General features: G+C 37.9%; 3 protein-coding genes across 4 annotated transcripts; 2 read left to right on the forward strand and 1 right to left on the reverse strand.

The window, feature by feature from the left end:
- Positions 1–609: 609 nt before the first annotated feature.
- Positions 610–1,364, forward strand: LOC129244998 (uncharacterized). 2 transcript variants are annotated; one of them, XM_054882939.1, is made up of 3 exons: positions 610–735; positions 836–896; positions 950–1,364. In XM_054882939.1, the coding sequence occupies exon 3, from the start codon at positions 994–996 to the stop codon at positions 1,288–1,290; it is 297 nt and encodes a 98-aa protein (XP_054738914.1). In that variant the 5' UTR covers positions 610–735; positions 836–896; positions 950–993; the 3' UTR covers positions 1,291–1,364. The 2 variants fall into 2 exon arrangements, with proteins under 2 accessions (XP_054738914.1, XP_054738913.1); XM_054882938.1 differs by lacking the exon at positions 610–735 and having other exon boundaries at positions 786–914; positions 985–1,364.
- A 1,632-nt stretch (positions 1,365–2,996) lies between these two features.
- Positions 2,997–5,473, forward strand: LOC129243659 (mitochondrial-processing peptidase subunit alpha). Its single transcript, XM_054880848.1, has 6 exons — positions 2,997–3,191; positions 3,241–3,631; positions 3,700–4,116; positions 4,182–4,322; positions 4,386–4,890; positions 4,954–5,473. The coding sequence occupies exons 1-6, from the start codon at positions 3,151–3,153 to the stop codon at positions 5,121–5,123; spliced, it is 1,665 nt and encodes a 554-aa protein (XP_054736823.1). The 5' UTR covers positions 2,997–3,150; the 3' UTR covers positions 5,124–5,473.
- Positions 5,474–5,891: 418 nt separating this feature from the next.
- On the reverse strand, positions 5,892–13,914 carry LOC129243660 (ribonuclease 3). The gene is made up of 6 exons (XM_054880849.1): positions 13,142–13,914; positions 12,156–13,069; positions 11,095–11,836; positions 10,419–11,029; positions 8,280–9,236; positions 5,892–6,397 (listed from the first exon to the last, which is right to left on the reverse strand). Exons 1-6 carry the CDS (start codon positions 13,768–13,770, stop codon positions 5,976–5,978), a joined length of 4,275 nt encoding a protein of 1,424 aa, XP_054736824.1. The 5' UTR covers positions 13,771–13,914; the 3' UTR covers positions 5,892–5,975.
- Between the last annotated feature and the right edge of the window lie 528 nt (positions 13,915–14,442).

Raw genomic sequence — 14,442 nt, forward strand, 5'->3', positions numbered from 1 at the left:
ACTGATTTCAGCTTCCAGGCAACAAAAATATTGCTTTAAAAGTACTCTAATTGCATTATTTTATGCTGATATAACAAGAAAAAGGTGAATTATAAATCTTCTTAACGAAGTCATGTACTAAATATAATGCCCTAGTTTGCTAGTATTATTTCTTTTTATTCATTGGAGTAAACTAATTTTTTTTATTTCATTCAGAAACTGTGGAAGTCAGTTTTTGTATTTGTTGGGGCCATGTTTTATAATTTCAAGTACAAGGGTTTTCAAAAATGTGTCTATATTCATACATAGATTATTATTATTAAAAATTATTATATATTATTGTATTATTATTAATATATATTAAAAAAAATAGCAGACCATTCACACCGTACAATGTTCATACGATTAGATTACCCTGTATTGAACCCCTCTTTATAACAAAGTTTTTTCAAGTTAGCAAACAGGTTGTTTTTAACCACTTTTTATAAGTAGTAGACATTTGTGGAATCATGTGGTTTTTTCGTTTTTGATTTTTTTGTAATCCATTAACGAATTATAAATCGTATAATTTTTGCTAAAAATTAATTCACATGTGCATGTGTATGTATGTATATAAATACTTACGAATTAAATATATTTATTAACGTACATACGTAATTTTATTTAAAATGTCGAGAAGGCTTCGTTAAGATTGGCCCGACTATTTGTAAGCAACACTCCTCAATGATCAAATCTCGAACATTTCTGCGAGTCACGGTACGTTATTTGTATTTGCAATCTGTGTATGTATGTTTATATATATATATACTGTGTACGAATACATAAAGCATGCATAAAAACTTCATTCCAAGTGTAGCCAATAAGCCCTGATTCAAATTACGTGTGTCGAGAGCTGAAACAAACAGGAACTCAAGATTGTAATTCAACTCAACAGTGTAATTAAACTCTTATTAAATTATCCCCATTGTAGCCGTAGTTGGTTGATTCAAATGCATTTTTAACTAGGTTAGCAGTATGACGACGTTATTTCATATGATTTTTTGGCTATACCTGCTTGGCATTGCTTTAAAAACACGCTTTGCACTTGGTTACGATCCAAACGACACCAAAATCGCCTCAGTCATTCCGCCCGAAGGTTATTTTGAAGCGTTTTATCCGAGGGAAATGGATGGTGTTCCGAACAGTGCTTCGCGTCCCGCTCATGCTCACGGCAGCTTCTTTAAGCATCGTAATCCAGCACTGGTGGACACAAAGAATGCAGCAGCTTATGGATACCGATTTGATGGCAAACGCCGCTTCAATTTAAAATGAATATAAATACTATCTTTTTATACTTTTTGTAAAAAAGCATACTAATAAAAAATAAAAAAATATACGCAACAAGATTGGAGTGCTTTTTATTTATTAATAATACTCCTTTTAGCGACATCATAATCGTTGAATTTTGTTTGCCCAACCAACATCATATTTCTCGAGTGATGTAAGCTGCTAACTGGCCCTCTTGGAAAAGTTCATAGTAAGCTATAATAACAAGGCGAATTAAGTACTTTGGCTGCGCCATTAAAAAACAGTTTATTTTTCGCGATTTTGACAAGCCTGACGTCAGCTCCCTTCGCAATACAAAACAAACAAAAATAGGAAAAGTACTACAGTGATTTGTAAGATTCAAACTAATGAAAACGAAATGCCGTGTGCTAAATTGTGAAAGCATAAATTAATATAAAGCCTCCAAATCCAGTTTGCTTGCGTTTTTATGCGGAAGATGCCGTGGCAAGAAAGTATGTGTGTGTGTATAATTTCTTGTGTTTGGTTGTTTCCATTGCTTTCGCCTACTCTTCTTCTTCACAAACAAGTAATTCCCCTTCCTTTTGCTTGTCTATTGATGGACTCTTAAGACACGGCGAATTCTCAAGGGGAGCTGACGTCAGTCTTGTCAAAATCGCGAAAAATAAACTAATTTTTTGAATGGCGCCACCTTAGATATTACATTCGCCTTGCCTTAGCCCTGTCAGTGTAGTGTAGATTACCGGTCGTCTTCGTCTAGCTCATCTAACGGTAAGCCCAGTAAACTTGCTGTTTCGACAGGTTGGGTCTAGAGGAAGAGGGAGTTAGATGAGTGGGTTTAGTGGGGCATGTGAAAAGATGGTTAGTATCGAGCATGGTGCCTTCACATGCTGACAAATACTATTTTGGAACTTACCACTTGCCATGATTAAAACGAAATATTTCCTCTTGCCATGATTAAAATGTTATCCGTGTATAATTGACTACGAAAGCTATTGCTATTCAGCAAATAGCAATTGCAATAAGTGACGACTAAACTGCACAGCAAGGGTGATAGGACTTTAGGACTTTCCGCGCGGACGTCTTCTAATTGTTTGGCGTTGTGTAATGCTGCCCACCGTTGTGGTCTCAACTGTTGTTGTTGTTATAGTAGAAAAAACATGTCCCATACATGTACGGGGAGTGACAGTCCTTGACCGAATATATAGTAAGTCCAGGTCATTCCGGTAAGATAGAAGCGATTGTCGGGGGAACGGTATTCTTAATCAAAATTCTGATAGGTTTCTGCACGTTTCTATTATATAGTCCTTCATCTCTTCTATTTAATAAGATTCGCATTTTTTTATAATTTTCATAACAGAAAGTTAATTTTTTTATTATTACCTATTTTATATTTATGTATAGATTTCGTATATTTAAGTGCATAAAATAAAGATATCTTGATTTCCTCTAGAATGCTACTGATTTCGTTACAATCGGTTCAGTATTTACGAAATTTTGGCAGTTTAAAATTTTGAAATTTCGACCTGTTTCCCTATATTAGTTTTTCACAAGATATCTGTTGCCAAAGTAACAACACTTGCATATATTAGGTCGCAATGTTAGCTAAAATTACGACTGAAGAGCAATAACCGATTGCCTGTGGAAATTCACCGTAAGTTTCTGGTAAGGTTTTATATGACATTAGATTATGACAGATTTCCCCACAGCAAAATTCTGCTCCCTTTGTAAAAATGACATTTCAAACCATCTGTGCGTAGAAACGTTTTTCCAATTTTTTCTATACTGTGTTATGTTTCAATAAAAAATTCTTAATTGTAAAAATTTATAGAAGTATTGAGTGCATAAAAGAAAAATACGTTGTAAATAAAAAACGGGGAAGAAAATATGAACGTTCGGTTACTAAGCCGATTGCGGCATCGTTGGAGGTGAGCAATAATAGTTTGGGCAATAACCTCAAATGACTTTTTGTTCCAGTGTTTTAAGGCGTTATGCGACAAAACCCTCTTCCCTGTCGGGTGAAGAAGCTTCTACTGGAGTTGGCAGTGGCACAGGCATTGGAAATATAACAGGCAGGGCTCGAGGCGACGCCAGTTCTCTCACTGTAAACCAACCATCCACGAAAGTTGTCACCCACCTGCCGCCCCTGACAGATCCAATTCCAAATCTCTCTGAAGTTGAGTATGCAAGACCTTTAGCCGAAAGCAGTCTTACCCAAGTTACCACACTTGCTAACGGGCTGCGTGTTGCGTCTGAACCAAGATTTGGGCAGTTTTGCACTGTTGGGCTTGTGATTGACTCAGGCCCACGTTATGAGGTTACATACCCTAGTGGCGTTTCTCACTTTCTTGAAAAGTTAGCGTTTAATGTATGTAGTCAAAAGTTATAAATGCAAACTAATTCAATTAAATTTACCGACAACCATAATTATTACAGTCAACTGAAAAATTTCCTAACAAAGATGCCATTCTGAAGGAGTTGGAAAAGAACGGAGGTATTTGTGATTGTCAAAGTTCGCGGGATACACTCATTTATGCAGCAAGCATAGATAGTAGAGCAATTGAATCGGTTACTCGCTTACTTGCTGATGTGACTTTGCGACCAACGCTCCATGCCGGGGAGGTAAGTGCCGCTCGAAAGGCGGTGCAGTTTGAGCTTGAGACTCTGGGAATGCGACCAGAGCAGGAGCCTATTTTAATGGATATGATACATGCAGCTGCATATCGGGATAACACTCTTGGGCTACCAAAACTTTGTCCTTCTGAAAATCTTCCACTCATAGATAGGGATGTGCTACTGAACTATTTAAAGTATCACCACAGCCCACAGCGTATGGTAATAGCCGGAGTTGGGGTACGATAATTTATATGCTAACATAATATATTGAGATATTTTATTTGAACAGATAAAATTAACAGGTTAATCACGATGAGCTAGTTCGGAACGTAGAGAAATACTTTGTGGAAGAAAGTGCTATTTGGGAAACACAAAGTATTAAAGGGACCGGAGCTACCGAGGTGGATGCTTCAATCGCACAATACACAGGTGGATTGAAAAAGGTATTATAAAAACAAGAAAAAATTAAATAAATCGATTGGTCTAATAAAAAATACTTTTTGTAGGAACAGTGTGAAATACCGATCTATGCAGCTACTGGCCTTCCGGAGCTTGCTCACGTTGTAATAGGACTGGAAGGTTGTTCTCATCAAGATAGTGATTTTGTTGCGTTGTGCGTTTTGAACATAATGATGGGAGGTGGCGGTTCGTTCTCAGCTGGAGGTCCTGGGAAGGGCATGTATTCTCGACTGTATACAAATGTGCTTAACCGCTACCATTGGATGTATAGTGCTACAGCTTACAATCATGCCTATGCTGACACTGGCCTATTCTGTATACATGCCAGTGCACCCCCTAATAATGTGCGCGACATGGTTGAAGTTGTTACTCGCGAACTTGTTAATATGGCAAGTGAACCAAGTAAAGATGAATTGAGCCGATCCAAAATTCAGTTGCAGTCAATGCTATTAATGAACCTGGAATCCAGACCAGTTGTTTTTGAAGACGTGGGCAGACAAGTTTTAGCGACAGGTCATCGTAAGCGGCCTGAGCACTTTATACGTGAAATCGGTAAATGAATCAATTTATTATAAGTTATCTACAGATATAAAACAAGTTAAATGCTTTATGTAGAAAAAATCAATCAAGGCGATATCCAACGAGTAGCACGTCGTTTGCTAGCCACGCCTCCCTCAATGGCTGCCCGAGGTGATATAGGAAAGTTGCCGGAAATGAAAGAAGTACAAAATGCTCTCAGTAACGGTGGCCGCTTATATTCACGTAGACTTTCTCTGTTTAAGTGAATTCCCCAAATACATTTTAGAGGAGTTCAAGTCATTTGAATGATAGGTAATGTAAGAAAATACATATAAATGATTTGAAAATATATGTAAGAATATGTGTTTCATTAAACTGAAGCCTTATAACCGAATTTGTCATTTTCATATTGTACCGCTTATCTTAAATGACAAAAGTTCAGATAAATTATGTAATGGATTCAGTTATAGGACTGAATTTTATTCGGTTTGTGAGAGTGTAGTACATACGTACATATGTATATGTATGATTAAAATGCAAACGATAAGTTTTGGTTAAAAAAGCGTTTTTCTGTAAATTGTGAATTGGTTAATAAATCGGCCATACTTTTAGAACACTATTTGCTTTTCACTTTTTCGGATTTTGTGCTAAGCTATGACACACATACGCACAGAGGTATTTCTATATTGTTTATAGAGGTGATTGATCCCCGTAGACTTCTTCTGGTGGATCTAAAGAGTACATTGCAGGAACTTTCTACATTTACAACAACCGGAGGAATATTAGAATAAGGGGTTAGAAATAACCCCATTTGTTCCTCTGCGGTGGATCCAAAATATGTTTCACTGCGGAGTTTTGTTGAAAATGTGTCATATATTTTTTTTTAAAGTTGGCCTCAATTCACACAGGGCGAGGTTCACGTGGTTTTCTCTCACGCACTCGGCCGTAATTAAAAAAAGCTTCGCAATGTACCAATGACAGCATTAGGAATCGTTAATCACTAAAACGTAGTTATTTTATTATAATTTAGTAAGTACACAAAATAATTGTATCATTTTATTGGAAGTGCTTAAATATGAATTTTATTTAACATTTAATGCAGGTAAATAAGATGGAAATTAGCTACTAAGTTCCCCTGACTCTATATCAGAGTTTGACGAAACATCTTCCACCAAATCTTTTAAGTCATGAGGCATTGTATTTCCGACTGGTCTAACATTTTTACATGCGGAGCTAGGCACAGGCTTATTCGGTGATAATTTATGATTTTCGGCTGTACAAGAAACTGTGGAAATTGTATTTTCTCCAAAGCAATCGTCACTACTGACATCTTCGCAATTTCTTTTGCTGGTGTTCTGATGATCTTCCTCGTCCACTTGGTGGCACACTCTTTTAGATGAAAATAAATTTGACCTCGATCCGTGCCCAATAAACTCTAGTTTTTTAGTGCGGCTTCTTTTTTTCAGCTTTGGTACGCGGCCCTTTTCCAACATTTCATCGTCTGAACTTGAGCTGCTTGAACTGGTATGACCTGAATGACCTGAGAATTAAATATAGACAGATATGGGTAGTGAGTGATATAACGGTAATGTAAGGATGTTCGAAATGTATCTAAAATGATAATGAGAAAAAGTAAACTTATGTACAATATTTAATATAAAATTTATGTTATGTATGGCACTCTTTAATTAATCTATTGAAGGTAATCAACTTTTAGCTTAAACTGTTATTCCTTAACACAATTGCAAAGTTATTCCTTAACACAATTGCAAGTTAATAAAACAATATGTACTAGGTTGTCCAATAACTTTTGCGGTTCGATAAGAAAAGCCCACTTTATAATTCAGTATAGTCTCCCTAGACATCGATACACTTGTCGTTGGAAGTTCGTTGGATTCTCATTTATGAATTCCATTCCAGAAGTAAGAATCTGGAAGGGCTGCAATAACACACAGCTGTTATGACTTCATCATTTGATGAAAACGCTTTCCATGCATACATTTTTTTAGGTCAGACAGAAGTCACTAGGGGTCAAATCTGGTGAATACGGTGGATGTTCCAACATATCTAACTTTAGTTCACGGATTTCAGCCGTTATCAAAATGCGCTTATGACACGGTGCATTGCCCTGATGAAAAATAACCGGGTATTTTTTACGAAGTTTTTCCTTCAGCTGGTCTAAAAGGCTTCAATAATTCAATATTTTCATTCAATAATTCAGAGTTCATTGTTTTACCCGTTTGAAAGTAATCCACAAACACAACTCCTTTCGCATCCCAAAAAACTGCTGCTAACACCTTCTTGGCCGATTACTGGACACGAACTTGTTTCGGATCCGAAGAACCAGGTTCGCACCACTCTCTTTAGCCTCTTATTTTGATTTAGGATCATGGTGATAGACGCAAGTCTCAACCATAGTGACGCACAAAATCCACATTGACGCATAAAATCCACTTTATCATTTTGAACACGCTCTAAATGTTGCTGCGAAAGTTGAAATCGAATGTGTTTTGCTCCACTATTAGCGAACGCGGCACCCAGTGGGCATAGTTTTCTGAAACCCAATACTTCAGTCAAAATATTGCTTACACTGTCGAATGAGATGCATAGGACTTCTATTAAATCTCTTTTAGTCACTTGACGATTTTCCAATATGATGTCCTGTATTTTTCTACGTTTTCTGGTGTTGTGGCTGTCTTTGGACGTCCTTAAGGTGGGTCGTCTTCAAGACTTGTACGACCACGTTTGAATTCAGCAACCTATATTTCTACTGTACTAATTGATAGCGATCGCGGCCACCGTAGCCGAATGGGTTGGTGCGTGATTACCATTCGGGATTCACCGAGAGAACGTAGGTTCGAATCTCAGTGAAACACTAAAATTCAGAAAAACATTTTTCTAATAGCGGTCACCCCTCGGCAGGCAATGGTAAACCTCCGAGGGTATTTCTGCCAAGAAAAATCTCCTCATAAAAATATATCTGCCGATCGAAGTCGGCTTGAAACTGTAGCTCCCTCCTCTTGTGGAACAACATCAAGACGCACGCCGCAAATAGGAGGAAGAGCTCGACCAAACACCCAAAAAGGGTGATTTTTTCCATTGAAGAAAATACTACTACTACTAGCGCTACCAATGCTAAATGGCTTGTAAACAAGGAATGAATTGACAGATTGAAATGAAAACTCATAATAATAATATTTAAGTAATTATCAACATATTATTAACCATGGAAACTTTGTTCAGCAACAGTATGGGCAGCATTATTATTTTTTTTCTTTTTGAGTATTTTACCACTTCTGAAATGGTTTTGAATAGATGGGAAAATTAAAAACTAGTTTTCAATTTTTCTCATGCCCCTGCTGCTCTCTCGCGGAACCATATGAAATCATATATATTGTGATAAGAAATGGGATTTAGCAAACCTTTGTTGGTTATATTTCCAGCATCGTTGATGTCATCTTCTGGTAGCTCATCACTTGAAATGTCTTCGCGAACTCGGTATTGTTTAGGAAGATGTGATTCATCCTCCATTGAGTTCGTAATTTTAGGTTTAGTTTGTTCAGCCAATATCTCTTCGAGTTCTGGCTTTAGTTCGGTACCCTTCTGTTTTTTGATACTTTTAGCAATTACACGCTTTTGGTGATCCAATTGAGGGAATAAATCACGAGAATTCTCCAATGCTTGTTTCGCTGCATTCATTTCAGCCTGCTGAATAGAAGAACCGGTTGCGGTCGCTAAACGTTTAGACCGAAAATAAACTGCAACTGTATACACTCTCGTATTAGTTGGTCCAATAGACTCGATCACTTTATAAATCGGAATGTCAGGTTCCCCTCCTTCCATCGTTCGCAAGGTAAGGCAGCATTGTTGCAGCTTTGATTTTGGATCATTCCAATCCTGATTCATAATAAATATTTGCAAACGTGGAAATAAGCACACATGGCAAAATTGCTCGCAATAGAGGAGGCCTTTATCAACATATAGTGCACCTAAAAATGCTTCTAACAAATCTGCGCGATCCTTTGTCTTCAATTCCACCTTTGGGTTTGAATAAACTGCATATTTAGTCATACCAAGATCATCACAGACTACTGCTTGAGTGCGGTTGTTCACGAGAGATGATCGCAAGAGCGACAAATGACCCTCATGATGTTCAGGAAAATGACGATAAAGATATTCCGAACAAATTAATTGAAGAACAGTATCACCGAGAAATTCCAAACGTTGATTAGATCCCAATGTAAGATGAGTAAATCCAATGGAGCGATCCGTAAAAGCACGAGCCAGTAGACGTATATGTTTGAATTGAATGCCAATGGATTCCTCAAATTTAGTTAGTTCTTGAAGCACAGGATAGGAAGCAATACAAGCCCGATCTCCTATTTAATTAAAAAAAAAAGAAAAAAACATAAAAATATCAAAAAAGCAGTTCTGAAAGATTGACTATAAATATATACATACTCGTATACCTTTATATACAGCGTGAGCAGGACGAGTCCCCTTCAAAAAAAATATACATAAAATCTGCATTTAAATCCTCATTCATTAGGGGGATTCTCTATGTCTAGCACGATTGTATGATACAATAACATATAATAGAGGGTCGCATTTGTCATACTACAATTCATTTTGTTGTTGTGTCTCTGGGATACAAGACTTTGCTATTCGTGCAATCCGTGCATCGTACAAGGGTTTACAGTTTATAAAACCCTGCCCAGTGGGATGATGCCATTAGTCATCGTCGTCTATGTAATCTAACGGTAGGCCCAGGAAACATGCTGTTTCGACGAAATGGGACTAGAGAGAAAGGAGCGTTATCTGTGCGGGTTTAAGTGAGCATGTGAAAAGGAAGTTAGAGTCATGTTGAGAACCTTCACATGCCAGACACATGTTGAGCATTTCGGTGTCGATTCTGAATAGGTTTGAGTTTAACCAGCTACAATCTCCTGAACGTAACTGTGCCAACAGCACGCGGGTCTCACGAGACAGCTGAGGCTTTTTTTTGTTGTTGTAACATCATAAATATTTCTGAAATCCTGCTGAATTGACAGTCCTTAGTCCGTTTTGTATTCCTTGCCAAATTGCCGTTCGGTAATGAACCGACTGTCGTTGGAACGAGTTAAAGCTCTTCGCCAGCAATGGGTGGTGGTTGGATTCCGGTGAAGGCATTGGAGGAGCGGGAGTTTAAGAAGGTGGTGACTCCAGATGAAAGTCATTTATAATGTGTCTATATACTGGGCTGGCCAGTAGATGTTGTGTTAGGTTCTGGATCTCGTCAATCAAGTCGAAGAAATGAGTACTAAAGTGCCTGAGCAAGTTCCTACGGTAACATCCCAGCAGGACTTGCTTGCTGAGGATGCTGTTACGCTCCTTAACGGGGATACCTGATGACAGTATTTTGACAGGCCTAATTTTCATCCGCTGCGAGTCACTATTTCAGGCGACAAGTTGGGCCTCAAAGTTGGTTTTCATTTTTTTAAAGACGCACAAAAATACCTCGGTAACTGGCCCCATATAAATAAAGTTTTTTTGTACCCGGTCATCCTAATATGCATACTTACCTAATGGTTCCTGTTCTTGCAGCGGATGTTCTGGATAATTTTTCCAGATTTCTCTTAATTGCTCGTCTTCCATGTATAAGGCGTTCATAAATACTTCATCAGCTACTGATATACCACCATCAAGTAGGAGCGCACCCATTAACGCCTCGAAACAGTTAGCCATAGCATGTCGCAATTCCAATTCATGACATAAATCAGAGCCGTGTGCATAAAGCATGTATTCTTCCAAGTGCAACTTTTTAGCTAGCAATGCCAAATGTTGATTCTGCACAATAGCCGCGCGATATGTGGCTAATCCACCTTCCTCCAAATCGGGAAACATGAAAAACAAATGGATGGAACTTAAGAATTCAACAACGGCATCACCCAAAAATTCTAATCGCTCATTATGTGTTATATTTGACATCGTTTCGTATTCCTTGCCGAATCTTGACATTATATTTATAAGGGTATTTATGCCACGCTTTCGTGTATTCAAGTAATGTATTTTGCGGTCACCATATTCGGGTTGCCGAATGCCGCAATTAGTAAGTGAGTTTCGGGCATGATCAGGATTCGTTCCATAATTTTCTTTGTATGATGGATGAGTCAGAGCTAATTGCAATAAATATCTGGAAAAAAATTTCACCATAATGAAAATCATAATAATGGAACAAATAAATTTAAATATACCAACCTGTTTTTAAAATTATAGCCGATATTTTGCTCTAAAAGATCAAGGGATCTATGAAATCGTAAATGGCCAGTAAGTACCGGGATGAGCATTGCATGTTGGACAATGTCACACATTATTCCAGTTCTGTAATAACTCTTCGAGCTTACAGCTACTGTTATGTTACGTTTCATGCGTCCTTGTGTTCGCATTTCCTGCAATCGAGCCTCCTTTTCTTCCAGCTTACGCTTGTCAACAAATGATGGTTTAGACATATTAGCCATCAAGTGGCGATATTTCACATATTCGCGCCATGCTTTTTGGTACTCGGGATTACCAGCATAGCTTAATTGTGGTGGGCGTATACCAAAATGAACGATTGCTGGATAGGTAACGTTTTCTTCGACATCAAAACATTCAGGCAAATCAGAAACATTTCGATCTAACTGATCAACCCTCACAGAACACGGCTTGAATCCAGGCTTTGTCACAAGCATGCCTTTTATAAAGTCAACGTAATCCTGCCAATCATGCTGGCTGATATCCTTTATGCAGCGCAGTTGTTCTCTATCAACAAGAGGTGCTGCACTATCTAAAAGGTATCGAAGAACTTCACTCATAGCCAATACTTCTTTTCCGTTATCTGGCAAGTCTCTTACAAAACGTGGAAAGAAATGAAAGGCGGGGCATGTTTCTGAACTTGACATGCCGCTGGGGTACAATGAGAAATCCACCAGTTCCAGAAGTTCGTGGAATAGGTATTTATCTAAAATATGGAAAATTAGTGTTTATTGTGTGTGTGCATATAGCCATAAATCTATTGCAAAACCTGCCAAGCAAATTGGCATTTTGGAAAAGTTGTGGCAGAGTTCTTAACAGCTCTCTTGAAAATTTAATATTATAAATATATAAATTTAAATGAATACTGTTTTGATGAAAATATTGATTCAGTACGCATGTATGGCTTCCGTGAATATAATAGGACACAGCTCAAAAGGGCTGACTGTCTGCATGTAGAATGAATAATTGCCACAACTTCGGAGTATTTATATAATATATGTACAACCCTACCAATTCATACTTACTGAACAACTCCAGTTCTCTTATAGTAAAGTTTTCCGGCATCTTTTCTTCAACATATAGGATAGTATACTCGATATTAAAACGAATAACTTTACATGTTGGTAAGTCCGCAAGAGGAGAATGTGTCAACATAGAAAAACCTTCAAATAAGAACTCATGTTCATCATGCTTAATTATTGTTGGCGTTTTAGTAAGGAAGTTCGTCGGAGGTGATATAGTGATACGATAATGATAAAGTTGCGATGCATTATTTGAATTCATCACACATTTTGAATACCCTGTTTCACCAGGATAGATACCGTGGCGGATACCAATGCGGCGCGCCTTTGCAGAACAGCGACAGAGGGGACCGTCATTCATTTCACCTGAATCATTATGCCATAAATCAGCATGAACCCGATATGGATGCTGTATTTTCCGAGTGAGTTCTTCCATACAACAATCTTGCTCGATTTTAAGATCATCGTCAGATGAATCTTCAGAGGAAGATGAGCAAGCTTCCGATTTATGCTTACACAATCGACGACGTGGTTTACGTGTTGGTGCCTCATACGGAGGCAATGTGTCGCTTATACGTTCAGCACGTTGCACTAACTTTTCTTCAAACAATTTGCAGAGGGCTTCTAACCTGCTCGTGGAAACAACCTCATTTGAGACATTTGTACGACGATAAAAGAGGTCCGCTGGAGACGAACGTATCCATACGCTTCGAGAATTTTCATCCTGTTCACCTAATTCTGCTAATTTCTCGGCAATATCATCTGATGTTTCGCAATAATTTGATCTCCAACTTTTCAATAATCTATCTCTTTCAGTTTCATACTTTTGGTCTTTGCTGTCATTCCGGGTCTCGTTTTTCCTCTCTCTTTGATTGTAGAATCTACTAGATTCCGAATATTTGGCATAACCGTAACTTCTAAAAAATAATACTTATTTTACTATTAAACTTGTAAAATTAGAAAAACATAAATACATATGTATATCATACCTTTGGGTTGATGTAGGCGTAAAAGGGAGACGATGAGTGTAGGTGGAATTAGATGTATTGCGAAAAGCTGTTCTGGGTACACCATGGCCAGGGTTCGTTGTTGAATTGTTGTACTCATATGAAAATGCTCTTGCGCCATCAGGTGGCTTATAATGTACTTTATTCATCACCATGTCCCTGCCACTCCTGTAATTGCGATGAATAGAGTCTTCGTACTTTTGTTTGTGATAATTGTATTCGTTATATGTGGGCTCATATGGAATATATTCAGTTTTTCTGGGGGCAGGATGTGGCCCTTTATATCCTTCTTCATTTAAATATCCATCTGCAAAGACAGTCGCATCCCGAAAATGAGGATAAATGGGTGTTCCCCCTTCTATACGTGAATTTTGATAAAAAGTTGATGGGAAAGAGTGAAAGCTGCTAGTTCCAGGAGTTTGCGGCATTGGCGGTGCCACGGAGTAATTTGAATAATTCGCACAATCTACATCCTTTGAAGTCGATAAATGAAAAGTTTCAGGTGTTGAAGGAGGCGGAGGTGGCATGCCTACAGGCAGCGGAGGCTGTGTTTTCGTCGGAACATTCTCCGTTGGCAGCGGTGGCATTGTGGACAAATGTTGAAAATTCATTTTTTTCAGTTCTTTATTTATATCTGGACACAGAAAATACAACTTGTTTCAATAAAACTTCTAATTCATTAACAGTTGAAATTAAGCAAAATTTCCATCACAGTTGATAAATTCTAACACTTTTGATTATCGATCAGTCCATTGCCATAAAACACAGAGTGTCGTTGTTGACTTAACATATCGACAAGAATTTGTGATTAAGGGTGATGGCAACCGACCAGCTGATTTTTTCGCCGTAAATATAGATAACGTTAAAATGAAGCTTACATCTGTGTATTTACTTTGCCATTTGTGTACATTGAAAATTGGCAAGTGTGGAGGAAAGCATGCTGATTTTGACGTGATGGAATTCAAAAAGCATGCGGATGCCATCACCTGTAATAAATTCGCCTTGTTTGTGATGTTTTCCAATGCTCTATTTCAAGGTGAATTGAATTCCGAAGGTGGCGTTTACTCAAAACAGTTACTTTATTTTTAGCGAGTTTGACAAGTCGGACGTCAGGTTTCTCCAAAGAGAGAAGAAATTACATGTGAATTGGTCGTTAGCCGGCTCTCAGCGGCTGATTTAGCGAGGTGATGACAGTGGTTTGTTTACAAAGAAACTGAAATTGTGTTGGTGATATGGGAAAAAAATTAACACAGTCATCACGGCTTAAGGCCTAAACTGATAAT

Source organism: Anastrepha obliqua, chromosome 4 (assembly GCF_027943255.1).
Source record: "Anastrepha obliqua isolate idAnaObli1 chromosome 4, idAnaObli1_1.0, whole genome shotgun sequence".
NCBI lineage: Eukaryota > Metazoa > Arthropoda > Insecta > Diptera > Tephritidae > Anastrepha > Anastrepha obliqua.

Coding starts and splice junctions, on each gene's coding strand:
- LOC129244998 (XM_054882939.1), top strand. CDS start 994: ATGACGACGTTATTTCATATGATTTTTTGGCTATACCTGCTTGGCATT.
- LOC129243659 (XM_054880848.1), top strand. CDS start 3,151: ATGAACGTTCGGTTACTAAGCCGATTGCGGCATCGTTGGAG. Junction 3,192..3,240: donor CGATTGCGGCATCGTTGGAG/GTGAGCAATAAT, acceptor TTTTTGTTCCAG/TGTTTTAAGGCGTTATGCGA. Junction 4,117..4,181: donor TGGTAATAGCCGGAGTTGGG/GTACGATAATTT, acceptor TAAAATTAACAG/GTTAATCACGATGAGCTAGT.
- LOC129243660 (XM_054880849.1), bottom strand. CDS start 13,770: ATGAATTTTCAACATTTGTCCACAATGCCACCGCTGCCAACGGAGAAT. Junction 13,070..13,141: donor ACGCCTACATCAACCCAAAG/GTATGATATACA, acceptor ATTATTTTTTAG/AAGTTACGGTTATGCCAAAT. Junction 11,837..12,155: donor AAGAGAACTGGAGTTGTTCA/GTAAGTATGAAT, acceptor TCCATATTTTAG/ATAAATACCTATTCCACGAA.